Source organism: Alosa pseudoharengus, unplaced genomic scaffold (assembly GCF_046254945.1).
Source record: "Alosa pseudoharengus isolate Yale_2024_CS ecotype anadromous, Long Island Sound unplaced genomic scaffold, YU_APseudo_1.1 YU_APseudo_1.1_scf_12, whole genome shotgun sequence".
Lineage (NCBI taxonomy): Eukaryota > Metazoa > Chordata > Actinopteri > Clupeiformes > Clupeidae > Alosa > Alosa pseudoharengus.
Genome location: NW_027468587.1, coordinates 5,205,496 through 5,222,888, shown reverse-complemented (window position 1 = coordinate 5,222,888; position 17,393 = coordinate 5,205,496). Strand labels below are relative to the sequence as shown.

Genomic DNA, 17,393 nt, shown 5'->3' with positions numbered 1-17,393 from the left:
GAGGAGCCTCTTTCACAGTTGGATGAGTCGGCTCATCCCTGTCTTTCGTCCTGTGTTTCTGTCTAGCTGTCAGTAGTCTGTCACTCGCATTCTTTCTCTCACACCCACTCTTGCTCTCACACTCTTTCTTTTCATTATCTTTCTGACCGCCCTTCTCAAAGGAGGTTTATGCCATTGTATTGCGGTAACAAAGTGACCTCAAATTTGACCTCCGATTTGCTGTTAGCTTACAGTAATGAGTCTGATCTTACTTTACTATAAAATGGTGCTCTCTCTCTCTCTCTCTCTCTCTCTCTCTCTCACACACACACACACACAAACAACTATAGACTGTAGACTGACTATAGACTGACAACATACACACACACACACACACACACACACACACACACACACACACACACACACACACACACACATGAAAGGTGAGAACAAGACAAAAATACCAACCAAATATATTAACCCTCTTAAGACAAAGATTCTGAATGGACTCTGTGCTCATATGATCTCATTGTCCTAGTGCAGATATAGGATAAACTTAATGAGACTGGAACTCTCTCTCTCTGTCCTCCCTCCCTCTCTCCCTCCCTCCCTCTCCCTCTCTCCCTCTCCCTCTCCCTCTCTCCCTGTCACTCTCCACCCTGTCTTTCCATAGACAACAGACTGTATCTTTATATCCGGAGATACAGTGGGACACACTGTTATCAGAAACAAAATTACATAGACATCACTAAATGTGCCAAACAGTGATCCACTGCATATCTCACCTTCCTGTCATAAATGCTCCACTGTACTGTATAAATGCATGTGTGAGTGTGTGTGTGTGTGTGTGTGTGTGTGTACACTCATCCACCAACCTCAGGTTGACACAGGTCATTTAGACCATTATAGATCTTTCCATAAGAACGACTGTTGGCAACCAAGGCCCATCTGTTGGAGATTAAGCATAGAGAGCATTCATAAAGACAAGGTAAGTCTATTGAGATGTATTGTAAATCAACATGTAGGGACACTGTAATGCAGTCATGTAAATGCAAAGAGTGTCTGGTCAGTGGTACCTTCATGCTTACCTCATAAGTACTTTAGAAGTCTCTTATATTGGCAAAGGGATTGAAGGGTGCCTATCAGATTGCATGTCTGTTCTGTGGTGAAGTGCAAAGCACTGGTGCAAGTACATTATATGAAAAATCAATGACAGACTGAATGAAATCATTTGATCTGTTTTGAAGCACCATATGCCGCCTGAGCAACAATAAAAGAAAAAATGAAACTCCTGCAAAAAATGTCATAACTTTGCTATTTATATGTGATGCAAAATCCGATATATGATTTAAATTACATTTAGCCTTTTGTGATTCTGTACCTCTTTCAGATTATACACTGAGCATAATCATTAATGAACTATACTCTTTTAGATTTATTTTTATTTAAATGTAATGCAAACCGTGTTAATTTCTGTATGCAAATCATACTTTTTTGCATCTCAAACATCATGCTAAGTTACAAATCTACATCACACACCCTTTATGCTTCACACACCAAACCCCTCTAAACAATTATCGAGGAAAAATCATGAAAACACTGATTATTGTTCATTGCCATGCAGCTTTAAAAGACTTTACAAGAGGGAATCTTAAAAACACTCTAGGAGTCGTACTTAGCATAATAGGATCTGAATTGGTTTTCTTTGAGTGAAGAATCACTAATCCCTCAAGTGAGACCTTCTAAAAGTAACTATAGAATGTGACCTTGATTCTGGCAAAGAAGAGATGCTCATGTATGCACTTGCCGATGGACAGGAATTCTCATTGACGGAACTAAAATATTCATAAACAGAAATGAGGAATATTCATGAGGGGCTTTAGTTTCGCATCCAAAACTGCCTTCAAGTGTCTTTTCTGTTGACCAAGGTTTTCTTAATATGACTTTCATCGTTAGCTTCCTTTTGCTCTGTGAGATCTGAGTGTGCGACTGAAGATGCGCAACGTTCCCATTTATACGGAGAGAATCGCTTTGAAGGTGCTCTGCTGGGAGGGATTGCTTTGAGTGCAATCTTCCATCTCACTTGGACTTTTGAGTGTGCGTTTGTGTCTTCCTATGCCTGTGTAGGTGATTATGGCTGGGGAGCGTAAGCAGGGGACGGTGGGCATCTTTGGCACAGGAGACTTTGGACGCTCTCTGGGGCTTCGTCTGCTTCAGGCAGGATATGAGGTCGTGTTTGGGTCACGTGACCCCAAGAACTCGGCACTGGTGCCCAAAGGTTCAAAGGTCATGACCCACACAGGGGCAGCTCAGATGGCTCAGGTGATCTTTATAGCCGTGCAGCGCGATTACTATGACTTCCTGACCTCGCTGACCCCTGCTCTGGAGGGCAAGGTGCTGGTGGACATCAGCAACAACCTGAAGAGGGGCCAGTTCCCACAATCCAACGCTGAGTACCTGAGCAGCCTGGTGCCGGGAGCGTCTGTGGTGAAAGGCTTCAACACAGTGTCAGCCTGGGCCCTGCAGTCAGGGGCGCTGGACGCCAGCCGACAGGTGAGGGGAAGTGACATCACACGGACACACACTTCCTGAAAAGCATTTAAGATGTATTGATTTAACTAATAGGACAGTTAACTGCAACAATTACAATGTTACTGAACTGAATGAGATCTAAATGTATAGATAGATATATAGCTAAATGAATATTGTTTATTCGTTCATATTGATGTAAATGTATTTTCTTAAGTATTTTAACAAGATTACTCTGATGTTCTTTTAACAAAAGCAACTCGAACTGAACTGAATTATATTGAATTGAATTGAATTGAGTGAATGTACAAAATTGTCATGTGGTGCTAATATGACTGATGATAAGTGAAAGGGTAGGTGCTTGATTTAAAAAGCGCCTCTCTTGAGATGAGTTTTTCCCTCATTATTATTGAGAGGTACCTTTAACCCTTGTGTTATCCTCAAATCTTACGACACTCTTTATCCTTGGGGTCAATTTGACCCCAGCTAAATAAACCCTCAGAAAATGATTATAATTCATATTGTTACCCAGTTTTTTTGTGACAGGTACTTAACAAGAGTGTAATAACCACCATCAAAAGCCCTACAAAAGAATCCCACCCCCCCACACCCCTTTATGAACCTTGGAACCCTGGCTGGCAATATTGCCCATCTAGTGTCAGCAGCCAAAAGGCTTGCTGTTGCTTCCCCTTTTGACTTATACAGTCCTGCCAAAATGACTTATATGTAATATGTACTTGTGTATGTCCCTTCAATTGAGGAAAAGTCATGAAACACGAAGCAAAAAAAAAAAAAGTGAACCATATATTTTATGATGTTAAACGTTGCTTGGGGTCAAATTGACCCGAAGGATAACATGAGGGTTAATGAAATAGACTAAAAACGACTGGGACATATGGGTTGCCCTTACAAGCACTCACTATGAAGAATACTCAGAATGGGTTCCCCTGCTAGCCTTTTGTACACTAATCTCTGTTAATCTCTTGAAAGTGCTACTGCTCACTTTTCACAAGGACCATTCTGCCTTGCAGAAATGCTGACACGTGCATCTTTGAAGGTTGCTCAGCACTGCTTCAAACAGACTTATTAGTCCTTATCTGCTCGAGACCCTGGACATACTTACACAAGTGAAAAAGGTCTTGTTGATGTGTCCCTTCCCAGTCTTATCTGTGTCCTCCCTGAACTCTTTGCACTCCTCACTGGCGTGATTAACAGAAGCCAGTCACTTGTCTGCCAACTGCAGCAGCAGCAGTGGAGTGACATCCGGAGCGGAGTCATTAGGGGACATAAAAACGGCACGGATGTCTAAATTACCGGCAGTAGCTTATCTCGACAATTAGGAGATGAGGGACAATTAGATAGATGTATACCTCTGGAATCAGCAGGATATGATCAGATAAATCATATCTAGGGAATAAGAAGTCCAAAGGAATATATTGAAACAAGTTTTTTTTGTTTTGCATGCTTGCATGATACCATAATTTATAAATGATCATTAAGCATTTTTAATTTACTCAAAAGTCTTTTTGAGCTTAAGGTATTCATTTCACATAAATCTATGAAATCAGAAGTTGTCTGTCTTTATATAAATACACTGAATGAAATAGACAATTGAGTTGAAGGCATTGAATGAGACAGAGTTACATCTCAGTAAGTTGTTGTCTGAAGGAATGTCTTATCTCTTAACTTTGCAAGTTCCTGTAGCACCCTTGATAAAGTCTAAGGTAAAAAATCAAGGCAATAAGGACAAGAAATAAGAAGAAAATCTTCACCCTTTCTCCCTTGCTCTCTCTCTCTCTCTCTCTATCTCTGTTTTCTATCTCCTCTCAGGTGTTTGTGTTTTTCTTAACAAGCCATTCATTGAGCAACACACATTTTTGTTTAATGATTTCAGGGTTAAGTCAGCCTCATATAATGACAGCTTTGTATAATCCTACCATGACTCAGACTAACCACTACCAGGCTCCAGTAACCAAACCTAAGCTTCCAATGTTTAGATCTCTCTCTCTCACACACACACACACACACACTCTATTTGCCCTCTCTCTCTCTCTCTCTCTCTCTCTCTCTCTCTCTCTCTCTCTCTCTCTCTCTCTCTCTCGTAGGTGTTGGTGTGCGGGGATGACCCTAAAGCTAAGCAAGCAGTAGTGGACATTGCCCACAGTCTGGGGCTGAGTGCCCAGGACAGGGGCTCCCTTGGTGCTGCTGGGGAGTTGGAGGACATCCCCCTGCAGCTCTTTCCCAACTGGAGGCTCCCTCTCTGGGTCGCCACGGGGCTCAACGCCTTTGTTCTCCTCTACCTGCTCGTGCATGACGTCACCTACTCTTACGTCGAGAAAGGACAAGACAACTTCTACCGCATTATGATCTCGCTGCCCAACAAGGCGTTTCCTATCGTCTCGCTGACCATGCTGGCTCTGTGCTACCTGCCGAGCATTCTGGCGGCCATCTTGCAGCTCCACAACGGCACCAAGTACAAGCGCTTCCCTGATTGGCTGGGCCGCTGGATGCTGTGCAGGAAGCAGCTGGGATTGGTGGCCTTGGCTCTGGCTTCGCTGCACGTGCTCTTCACCTTCGTCAAGCCCATCAGATACTACTTCTTGCACAGGGAAGACACTGGTGTGATAGAGCAGGTCTGAGCACACTCTCACACGCACACACACACACACACCTACACACACACACACACACACCACACACACACACACACACACACATGCAGACACAAACACAGTCTCTCTCTCACACGCACACACACACGTTTACGTTTGAGTCTAGTGTAGCCTACGTATGAGAGACAGATAATGCATTTATGAGTGAACTTTCCTGTGCTATGCATTATTGCAAAAAAAGTCACAGTCAAGACCGTAATAAGTCAAAACTGACAGTGGTCATAACAACATGTTTCTATTTTAGATCAAAGAGAACATAACTGAGCCGTTTGACAACACAGAAGCGTGGAGGTCGGACGCCTACAAGTCTCTGGGCGTTCTGGGCTTCGCCATGTTTCTGCTGCTGGGGATCACCTCTCTCCCCTCAGTTAGTAATGCACTCAACTGGAGGGAGTTTCGCATCGTACAGGTACAAAGTACACACACACACACACACACACACACACACACACACACACACACACACACACACACACACACACACACACATACACACACACACACACACACACACACACACACACACACACACACACAGACACACACACAAACACACACACACACACACACACACACACACACTTTTCTTTTTCCAGAAAGTGAAATTGTTCATATTTATGAAATATGCTTAAAGATATGCCTAACAGCTAAAGAACACTCTTAGGCACAATGTGAAGAGCAGGGTTTATTGCTTTTATAAAATGGTTACATACCTGCAATGATAAAATAGCAAGCAGTAAAAAAACTATAATTTCTTAATATAAAATCATCTATAGCATCATCAGTTCTACTGCCGTGGCTCAGCTTATCACAATCAAAGACCAGAATTGTCCCTTTTATGATATGAGTTTTGATATAGTGCATGACATTATCCTTAAGTTTCTTCCTCTTCTTGAATACAGCTCTGACCAGTGTGTTGGAGCATTTGTGCAAGCTTTGTTCCCAAGGACTAGGGAACTAGGCAGTGGGGTTCTTCAGGACAATTTTGGTGCAGGAGAAGCCCTGTGTCATTTTGATGGATGAGTGAATAAGCAAAGCTAGTATTAGGAAAGGAGGGGTCTCCTTTTTCCAAATAACACATAAGTTCAAAAGGCCATGCTAAAAACGCAAACAAGCTAATTTAGATGTATCTCCCAGCTCTGTGTGTGTGTGAGTGTGTGTGTGTGTGTGTGTGTGTGTGTGTGTGTGTGTGTGTGTGTGTGTGTGTTTGTGTGTGTGTATGTGTGTGTGTGTGTGTGTGTGTGTGTGTATGGATGAGGATGAGGAACAGATGCATTAGGAAAAATAGCAGAACCTTTCTGACTACTAGAATACCAAAAGTGTTGCAAATGTTAACTTATTCATGAGACATAATTTAAGGTGCATAAATTAATCTGAGCCCAGCTCCCAGCTCTCAGCATGAGAGTTAGTTAATCTAGGTCAAGGCTTACTCTGTTCTGGCAGTGTCAGTCATTATGCAGCCGCTGTAATGAAGCCATTTTGAGAGCAGCATTATGAGTGGGAGAGAGAGAAGAGAGAGAAACAGATGACATTTCTCCATCTCCATTCTCTGGTGGATTCAAAAAGAGGACAATATGCATATGTTTGGTGTGCCCGTGTGTGTGTGTGTGTGTGTGTGTGTGTGTGTGTGTGTGTGTGTGTGTGTGTGTGTGTGTGTGTGTGTGTGTGTGTGTGTGTGTGTGTGTGTGTGTGTGTGTGTGTGTGTGTGCATCCATATGCCTGTGTGAATGTGTCTATGTGTAGAAACAAACAGCTAGCTGATTACTGTGTTTGCATGTATTTCTTTAGGGGTGTGTGAGTTGGTTAGTAAGTGTGTGCATGTGTGCACACGTACTGTATGCCTGTGTGAATGTGTCTATTTGTAGAAACGAACATCCTATCCTCAACCTCTCTCTCTCTCTCTCTCTCTCTCTCTCTCTCTCTCTCTCTCTCTCTCTCTCTCTCCCTCGCTCTCTCTCTCTCGCTCTCTCTCTCGCTCTCTCTCTCTCTCTCTCTCTCTCTCTCGCTCTCTCTCTCTCTCCCTCTCTCTCTCTCTCTCTCGCTCTCTCTCTCTCTCTCTCTCTCTCTCTCTCTCTCGCTCTCTCTCTCTCTCTCTCTCCGTCTCTCTCTCTCTCTCTCGCTCTCTCTCTCTCTCTCTCTCTCGCTCTCTCTCTCTCTCTCTCTCCATCTCTCTCTCTCTCTCTCGCTCTCTCTCTCTCTCCTCCACAGTCCAAACTGGGTCACCTGACTCTGGTGCTGTGCACGGCCCACGCCCTGCTCTACGGCTGGGACAAGTTCCTGCAGCCGGACCGGTACCACTGGTCCACCCCTCCGGCCTACATGCTGTCCCTGGTGCTCCCCTGCGCTGTGCTCGTGCTCAAGTTCATCTTCCTAACCCCCTGCATCGGCCGCCGCGTCACTCGCATCCGCAGAGGCAGGGAAAGGCCCGGAAAGAGCCGGAGTGAGCATGCTACTGTCCCTATGGACAAAGCTACCTCTCTGTGACACAGTAGTCAGTGCTGTCCGTGCATTTCACACACGAAATCTCAGTAATGTAATATTTTCTTCTGATTTCACAGTTCACTCAGTTCAGAATCTACTTTGTGACTGTGTGGTGAATAACTCATCATGTTCATTGACACATATTTAAAAACAGACTTACATTATACATTCATTGTACATTGATAGGAAAACTTTAAAAGAAAATCTTATACAGTACATCATATTCATGCATACTGAATCAGTCCTTTCGTCACTGTATAATATCTTCGTTCAATATTAGACACATAGCTGTAAATGACTTGGTTGGTGGCTGTGTTGTCCTTCAGCCTCTCATGACCACATGCACTAAGGAGTCACTTGAAACGATATAAAGATAGATTGAATTATGAATGTATTATGTAAGAACCTATGAATAATTTCATAAAGCTTGAAAAAACTTGAATGACATACACACAAGGGAACATAAAATAAAAAAGCAGAAGCTTTGTGAGTGTGTGTGTGTGTGTGTGTGTGTGTGTGTGTGTGTGTGTGTTCTTTCATGAGTGTAGTAGGTACCGTGCAGCTGTCTATGTGATGTATCACACACACACATACACACACGCACACACACACACACACACACACACACACACACACACACACACACACACAGAAACATCATATGACAGACACCTGTCAAATGGAGGTGAGCATTAAGGAGAAAAGTGGGACCAATTAATAACATTCAGGGGGAAATAAATTAAGCACTGGGGCACTTTACAGACAACTATTCCTTTAATGCAACAACAGCTGCATAACAGCATTGGCCAAAGGAAACAGACTCCTCAAAAGACTATACTAAGAGCTGAATATAAATGAATCAAACTGCAGATAGTTGAAAAATAATTATGTGTGTTTGATACCCTCTCTAAGCTTGATGGAATGACATTTGAGATACACCGGCTGAACGCTTATTACTAATCATAGCCAGGTATGCCTGTTCTGAAGGCATGACTAACTTGTATCATTACAAATCTACAGTCGCCTTCACCAAGAGCAAAAACAGAAGAAAAATAGTCTCTTTGATTGCTTATCAAGAATGTCAATATGAAGTATGGAGTGGGAATGAAATTGATGTAAATAAAGACATATAAACGTGGATGTCTACGATTACCTTTCAATACACACCAATTACACTCAATACACACCAACAATATCAAACTGATGGAACATGCATCACGGAGTCGATGGTAACGATATTCAGTTGGTCCAAAAAATTATTGCTTTTGGGTGGGGAGACTTGAGAACCAAATGTTTCCAGCACTTTTTTACCTCTTCACAGTGACATTTGCCCAAAGGTTAACAACTGCACCGAGAGTCCTACCAAATCATCTAAACTGAAATATAACATTTAGATTTGCAGAAAAAAAAGCTTTATTGATAATGTATAAACTTTCTAATGAATTAAGACAATGTGAAAGCAATTTATGGACGTGGCATATGTACACTGTGTATATGTGGGTGTTAAATAAATAGCTTGGACAGACCAGACAAATAAGGTGAATTTAGAAAAGTAAATATTAAATGGAACCTTAAACATTAAAAAGTACACATGAATCCACTGCATATTGTTGCATTTTACTGCATATTGGAAACAGAGTCTTGAATAATCATCTCGAAATGAGACCATCAGGTTCTGAGGACACAAAAAAATACAAAACTAAAGAACCAGTCTGGCCAAGTTGCTTATTTGAATGCATCGAAAGGAAGAAAAGATCTCATCAGGAAGAGGGGTACTTATTCACTCCCGAGCTCCAGCCAAACCCACGATAGGCTCGATCCATCATTGAGGAAGGCATTATCTATCGTTAGCAACATTCAAGGCGAGCCAAGCGCAGCCTTGCTGGACCGTGGGGCCAGCTACTGTAGCTTTCAGCCAGATCTGAACAGGCAACAGAAGCCCAGTCTGCTCAGCAAAGCAGCAGTAATCATTATCTGCCCCATTCAGCCCGATTACAGTTTGTGTTCTGCGTTTGGCGTCGGTGGAGGCCTGGAGGAGCAGCATGCTACTCGGCGAGCTCAGCAGCCATCGTTTATTGCTCATTCATTTTCTAAAAACAAACAAAAAAAATGACAGGGTTCTGGGGACATTGCCCAAGCTCAACACCATCATGGCGCCAAGAGCGCCATTTCAGCTGAAGTGAACAAAAAAAAGCACAGATGTAAAAATACCATTTTTTAGGACTTCAGACTTGCTTGATCAACATGTATAAAAGACTTGACTTGACTTTGACTTGCTATTCATGACTTGAGACTTGACTTAGACTTGAGACAAATGACTTGAAATGACTTGACTTTTAATGTTTTCATAGATATTAAGGAGTTAACTTTACGATTTTAGAAAATCTGCTAAGGTGCTGTTGCATGCGTCACGCGAGCGAACCTGTCATTGTTACCAAGTGACGCGACGATTACCTTTCAATACACACCAATTACACTCAATACACACCAACAGCAAGTGGCAGATCAAATGAGACAGACTGAGGTATAGGCTAACTTGCAAATATGGAAGGCTCTACGTTTATACCAAAACATAAAATAATGTTTAATCTTAATATGCTAGCGAAATGTTGCCAATGTAACCTAAAGAAAGCGCCTCTCTTTCTCCCTCCCTCTTAAACACGTCCCTGTTCCATACGTTACAGCCTAGTAGGCCAAGGCCGTAGTCATGATGTCAACATTGGGGGGGACCAAATCTGTGGTGGATGAGGGACCCCCAAACAGAATTTCAATACATTTCCTACCATGGAAAAAATATTATTAAAAATCACAAACAAGTCGTTAGTTAAGTCAGTCAATTAGGGTATTCCAAACTTTTGACAGACATAGGCATGGCATGGATGGATTATGAACCCCTGGGCAAAGATGTCCCCCCCCCCCCTCCTCCAGATAGAGGGGTCCTGAGGCATTCTCCCACGGAAGATTTTTTATTTTTAAAAAAATGACCCTTTAAATGATGACTTCTGGTGAGTTTTGTGAAAAGAGAAGGTTGGAGAAGAAGCAACTTGACACAGAGGCTTGGGCATCAGGGCCCCCTGAGCTCTTGGGCCCAGTAAGCCAATTCAGTAATCCATCCCTGGACCTGTGGTATGACTCCATTTGTCTTCAAAATGTATACTTTAAAAGAAATTACAAACTAGAGTTTATTTGTAAACCTCTATATTACACAGAATGTGGTTCTTTTACTTATTACTTACACCTGAAGATTTTTTTTAACTAAGGCTTAGACTCATAGGTTTGGAACTATAACCTAATAAGATTTTGTCTTTTAATTTAGATTTTATTATGCTGGCGGCTAATCACACAATTTTAATATAGTTTGAAAGAGACAGTATTCAGGAATAGGCTACTAAGACAGGCCCCTCTTCTGTTTGACTCATGTTACCCCCTGCATTAGGCTATAGACTGGCTTCTGACTGAAATGACGTTTTGTGCCAACATGTAGAAACACTAGGCCTACAGCCTTTAATTGGTGAATGGAGGTGCAAATTTCTTCTTTTGGTCTTTCTTTGGTTATTCTCCGCGATTCACATTAACTGTAGGCTATCACCGGCAGTGCATTACATTTGATTCCTACGTTTTGCCTGCATGGATGCGCGATTGAGTGCGCATCTAAATAATATGCAAGATGCAACAACCATTTCTAAGATGCCTATAAACGGTAATGTCTGGCATTACTACTAGCATATGAATGCATTATTTATGTTGAAAGACGTGAAAGAAATTAATGACACAGGGTTGCACAAATTCATAATTTAAAATAAAACGTTTCACTTTCGCTATCATTGCGAGAATAGGCTACAATATAAAAAAAATGTTTCAAAGTTCCCTTTGAGTCTGATCGGCTCCAAAAATGTATGGGGTTTCCTTAGCCTGTGCTACACCTTTCCAACAAGTTTGTGAAAATTGTACCGGTAGCTTTTGCGATATTGTTGACAGCCCTACTTCACCGCAGTAGAGTGCAGTAGGCTAAATGGAAGCTTTTGATAGCGCACGCCACTAACGAAAAACGGAAAACCACCAGGACAAACCACTCAGGGGTGTAGGCTACTCTGGAACCATCACTAGGTCACTAATTTGTGCGTTATTTATGTTTGATTACATTTCAGATGCGTGTAGGTTTCCTGTAGGCCTAGTCTAGCGCTTTTTTCTTTATTTATTTTTACGTATATTGGGGGGGACATTTTGGTCATATTTGAATATTGGGGGGGGGGGGGGACACGTCCCCCTCAATGTCTATGTTGACTACGGCCCTGTAGTAGGCTACTAACAACAGTAAGTAGGCCTAGTTAACTGCCAGCAATCGGCATAGAAAAAGTGGCTTACTTCACATGTTAGGCTTATGTATAATATGATATAGCATTGATGGTCCTAAACCCTCCTAAAACCCATTGCGCTGTCGCGCTTGTCAAAGTTTGGCATTGACGTCGGCGACAGCGTTTGATTGATTGATTACTTTTTCAACATTATTGGGTTGGAGATGTGACAGCTCAGGACAGGTGTAACTTGAACTGTTTGAATATATTTTCATGATTTGATGTAGCTTACCTAATATTTGAAGCATATTGAAACAATAATAGGCTATTTTATAATATGTCTACTTGAAATACATTTATTTTTATTCGTATACATTTCATTTTATTCTATAAACCGTTCAGGTGTAGGCCTATGTGGCTTGAATGAATGCAATGTCTATTTGTTTGTTACAAATAAAACTCCAGCAGTTCATAAACTGTAGCTTGTTTTAAAATGAAAACGTGGGTAAAGCCATGGCCACCTTCACCAGTATTGCCAGTATTGCCACGGCAATACTAGTTTTCATACATGACAACCTATAAGATAACCTCTAAGCCTACTGAGAAAACACATAGACAGTAAAGAGTAAACATCACACATTGCTGATATATCGCGCAATAGCTTACCAGCATGACTTGGTGAACACGTGATACGCAAGACTACGCTGTATACTCACTTAAAAAGCAACAATATTGTAGCCTACCCACTTAAAATACGCAAGGATACGTATCAACATGTGTCAAATTGTTGACATGAGATATTTTCCACAAACAAGATGCAACAGTACAAGGGCGTAGGTTTAATCTGAGCTTTGGTGGGGACACTACCCACTAAACCCCCCCGAAAAAAAAGCTAAGATAAATCAAAATCAAGATAAAAGCTAAGATAAGATAAAAATGATTAAAATGTGCTACTGTCCAACTTGATCTAACTACACTGTGTAGCCTACATAATCTGATTTTAATATGTAGGCTACAGATATGTAGGCTATATTTAACTTTTATTGTGACCACCGCGCAGCGAAGCGGCGGTCATATAGGTTTAGTCAGATTTTTTTATTTTTTTTTCGCATGGCCAAATTTCCGTCAATGAGTCCCGGGACACTGAAAGACCGGGGTACACAAAACTTGGTGGGCATGTACCCCCACATGGATAGCATGGAACCGTCATTTTTCGTTTTGATCTGTAGCCCCCCCGCTGGACTGGACCCCCCGAAAGGAGGGTAGGGCAGACACAGTTCTCTGTGAATATCTTGAGAACTGTAAGGCCTAGGATGACCATTTTTTTCCGTATGTTTGCCTCCAGGGGTCATGTTAACCCATGTCATGTGCACACATGTGCACAAACAGATACACACACACACACACATACATTCACAGTAATCATACGTATGACACATACTCACACAGTAGACATATGTACGCTTGCATGCACAGGCACATATGCAGGCACACACACAAGCACGCACACACACACACACACACACACCCACACACACACACACACTCACACACACACACACCCACACACATAACATAAACATAACACAAACAATCAAGAATTTCTCAGAATTATGAACAGGCAAGATGGAGGTGGGGTTGTATAAAATTAATTTTACATGTGAAATCTATGAACTAATCATGTTTTGGTACTTGTTGTCTAGCAGATACCAAGAATTGAGTGTGGATAATGCAATTTAGTGAGACAGTTAGAATCATATAGGCCTTTCAGCGTGATTTCTTTTTGTGGAAAAAATGTGCTGGACTGGGAGGCGGTCATATTTTGTACCGCTCTGCGGTACATCTAGTTTTCTATTTGGTCTGTTATGAAATCATGCCCATTTAAGCACAGCTCAGTTTTAAGAAACTTAAATACATTAGTATTTTGTGAAAAGAAATCATCAAGGCTACATTGATAAACTCTTAACCGTGAGCTGCCTGTATATTCTCTTATTCTAATATTTACAGATATCTAGGCGATGTAAGTTTCAGTTTTAAGAAATGCAGCCGAAAGACTGTTGAATTTTGCTATAATTTATTTCAAAACCGGATTACTCTGGAACAGCTAACTATACACGGGAATGCATTACACCTTTGTGTTCGGTAAGGTCTGCTGTTTATTCTGATATATGGTTTGTCATGTGTTGCGTGAAGAGTGTGTAGGCCTACCGAGACGAATGGATGTGGAGATGGGCGCAGAGAATAATTATTAAATCTCTTGAAGTTATTTTTCTCGCGAACTGTTTATCACAGCAAACAGTGGCTAGCTAGCACCGTTTAAAAGCTGAGAAAAGACTCTTTCATGTGACACATGTGTGATGAGAGTAACCTACTTCTCGAGGAGTTCAACAGAGAAGAATGGGTGAATTTGGACGCATTTCATGGTTGTAGTGAAGTAAAGCTGAAGCACTGCATGATGCGCAGGAGACTGCGGCTCACTGGTAGTTATTATAGGTAACTTCAAATCAGCGCGATTTACCCTTATAGGCTACTGCACATTACAAGATCTGTACGAGATGATCCGCAGCACTGAAGTGAGAAATGATTTAACTCTTTGTGTAGCGCATGTGAGCGCTTTTCCCCCCATTTCAACCTGAATATTGGTGGGGACATTTCAGTCGTAATTTGACATTGGTGTGGACACGTCCTTCGGTCCCCACGCAAATCTACGCCCCTGCAACAGTAATCTGAGCGCTGCATATGGGGAAAAAACTATCATTCATAAACAGTCTGCGCTACAAGCTACATATTTCTAAAGCCTGAAACGGTGGCGACATGCAACTGCGGGTGCACCTGTGTCCAAATAATAAAACTCTCAAAAATCAAATAAAATAGGCTATAAGCAGTTTGTTTTGTCACTAGCAGAAAATGAGTCTGCATACATTAGTCCTACAACCGATTACAACCGACAGCCCTGTTACGTTAATAAATACGTTAATAAGGTAATAAAACAAAATATGATAGGCCTATGTGACATTGGTTAGGGTTAGGGTTATTTCTGCCGTTTATAGTTCACTATGTCTGCGGTAGGCCTAGGATTTTCATTGTTTTAACCACATCACCTGTCTACCTTACTACCATATAATTAACCAACACCTTGTCAACTGCAGTGGCATTTTCTCCCTCGTCTTCATTTCGCGTTTGTCCAGCTTTCCTATTTCGGGGGATAGGCTAACTCTAAACATCACCATGAGAAAATGTATTGTGGCAGTGCTAAGATGAAAAGCTATCGTATGCTTGGTAGACATCACGAAATACTGAGGAGTGGATGAACGTATAGCATAGTGCATAGCCTAGTATTGCGCTGATAAATAAAAAGTCGCCTTTGAGGAGCAGTCTACTCTGCATTTGTAAGTTTGCAATTGTAATGCTGCAATTTGTAATTTGCTTCATTTGTGGTCAGGAAGGATGTGCTAAACTTGGTTTACTGCTCCCTCATTGAATCAGTTCTCACTTTCAATATCTCCTCCTAGTACAACCAACTCACCATCAAACACAACACAAGACTGTCACGTATAGTGAATCATGCTGCCAAAAGAACTGCCCCCCCCCCCCCCCCCCATCTCCCCCTATCTCAGCTGTACAGCCGCTCTGTGATCAGGAAAGCCAACCTGATCACAGAGGACCCCTCTCACCCCCTCCATCACTCCTTCCAGCTACTACCATCAGGCAGGCGTATGTACCACTGGCCCATAAAAACACCTACAAGAACATCTACAAGAAATCCTTTATCCCCTCTGCAATAGCCATACTGAAGAGCAAATAATGAACACCACAGTCAGTTGATACCTCAACACCCCATGGCCTGTTTGTATATCTGTGTGAATGTTTCTTTGTGACTGGAGCCTTGTCAAAGACAATTTTCTGTAACCTTTGTGTAACAGACAATAAAGTATTATCTTATCTTATCTTATCTTATCTTATCTTATGCAAACTAATCCTAGATTTCCATTTAGTGTGTGCGCTTAATACAAATAATGACGTGGCCAACACAATATATCTTGGTGCAGTATAAAAACATAGTGGCATGAGTCATTCAACAGTTAGGGCCTACTGTACAATGTTACTGGAAGACAGGTGTAGGGCCTACAATGTTATTTGAGAAGTAAAGGGAGAGGTGTCATTTTGATTCAATGTTAAACTGAACATCAATAGCCTTTCACCAAACACTTCAATTTCAATAACACTAGTTGAAGGTAATTAGAAGTCATTCTGTACACAAGTCTGTGAACTGTGAATGTAGGCTAGGTGGCCAGGTTTAAATATGGACCTACAAACTAAACTGCTTTGTTATATCATTCCAAAGCAATATCCACATATTGTATTGATGTAGCCTAGTTTATAGTAAAAACACGACATTTGGTCGTGATTAATGTCCACAGCAGTTAGGCATGGTAGTAATGGGCAGCTGATTATAAAGAGGGTGTATTAAAAAAAAAAAGGATAGTATGAATAAGTATAAGAAGTAGCCTACTTGAACTAACAATGCACATTTATGAAAGGGAATTTATTCTTTTAAATCTGTATGACCTGAACTTTTATCTAGGCTAGCTCTTGTAAGTAAGTAAAGTAGGTAACATTTATTTTTATAGAACATACACAGTTTACACTGACCAAAGTGCTGAAGTATGAACTTGCACAACACTGCCTACAGAGCATACCTTAAATTGTCAGTGGTCAAATGTGCCTTCGTGACATTTGTCTAAAGTCTTTTTTGGCTGGCTGTGAAATTACTGCTCAGATTTTCTATTATATTCAAGTCTGTACACCGTTTATTGTCACATACTGTCAATTTCATTTCTTGTTAATTTAGTGGCATTTATCTTTTTTTATTCTATTAACAATATGCTACATTGTTTTATACCTGTCAAATGTGATGGGAACATATGCACCCAATGCACCCAATTGTAAAAGCAGCTAAAATGTTTCTTTACCTGGCTAAACAGCAATGATTTACTATGACTGAGTAGTGTACCTTAAGATTGTAGTCTTATAATGTAATCAAGGCAATCACAAAGAAAATAGGTAGGCTTCCTGCATGACCCATTCTGAATGAATTTTCTCCGATATAATAAATACAACACATTGGGCTTGGCAAGAAATTTGGCAATACTACTTTCACACAAGTGATGGCACCCCTGGGTAAATCATCATGAATTTGTATGATTTGGCTATGACTTGACTTGACTTGCTTGACCCAAGCTATGACTTGACTTGACTTGACTTGCTTGATTGTCACAAAAAATGACTTGGACTCTTTTGAGACTTGAAGGTTAAGACTTGAGACTTGCTTGTGACTTGCACATGTGTGATATACTCCCACCTCTGCCGACCACCCCTGGGCCGTGTGATTTATGTGATTTATGAGCATGTGTATGTTAGATATATTATGCCA

The 17,393-nt window shown here is 41.4% G+C and overlaps 1 protein-coding gene across 1 annotated transcript in view; it reads left to right on the top strand.

Moving 5' to 3' along the window:
• The window catches only part of LOC143118577 (metalloreductase STEAP4-like), a 9,496-nt gene extending 1,829 nt beyond the window's left edge, over positions 1 to 7,667 (top strand). Inside the window, exons 2-5 of the mRNA XM_076279608.1 lie at positions 2,128 to 2,535; positions 4,617 to 5,144; positions 5,428 to 5,592; positions 7,392 to 7,667. Of these exons, the coding sequence (XP_076135723.1) occupies positions 2,128 to 2,535; positions 4,617 to 5,144; positions 5,428 to 5,592; positions 7,392 to 7,667 (1,377 nt within the window). The remainder of the gene's footprint in view (positions 1 to 2,127; positions 2,536 to 4,616; positions 5,145 to 5,427; positions 5,593 to 7,391) is intronic.
• Positions 7,668 to 17,393: the final 9,726 nt, after the last annotated feature.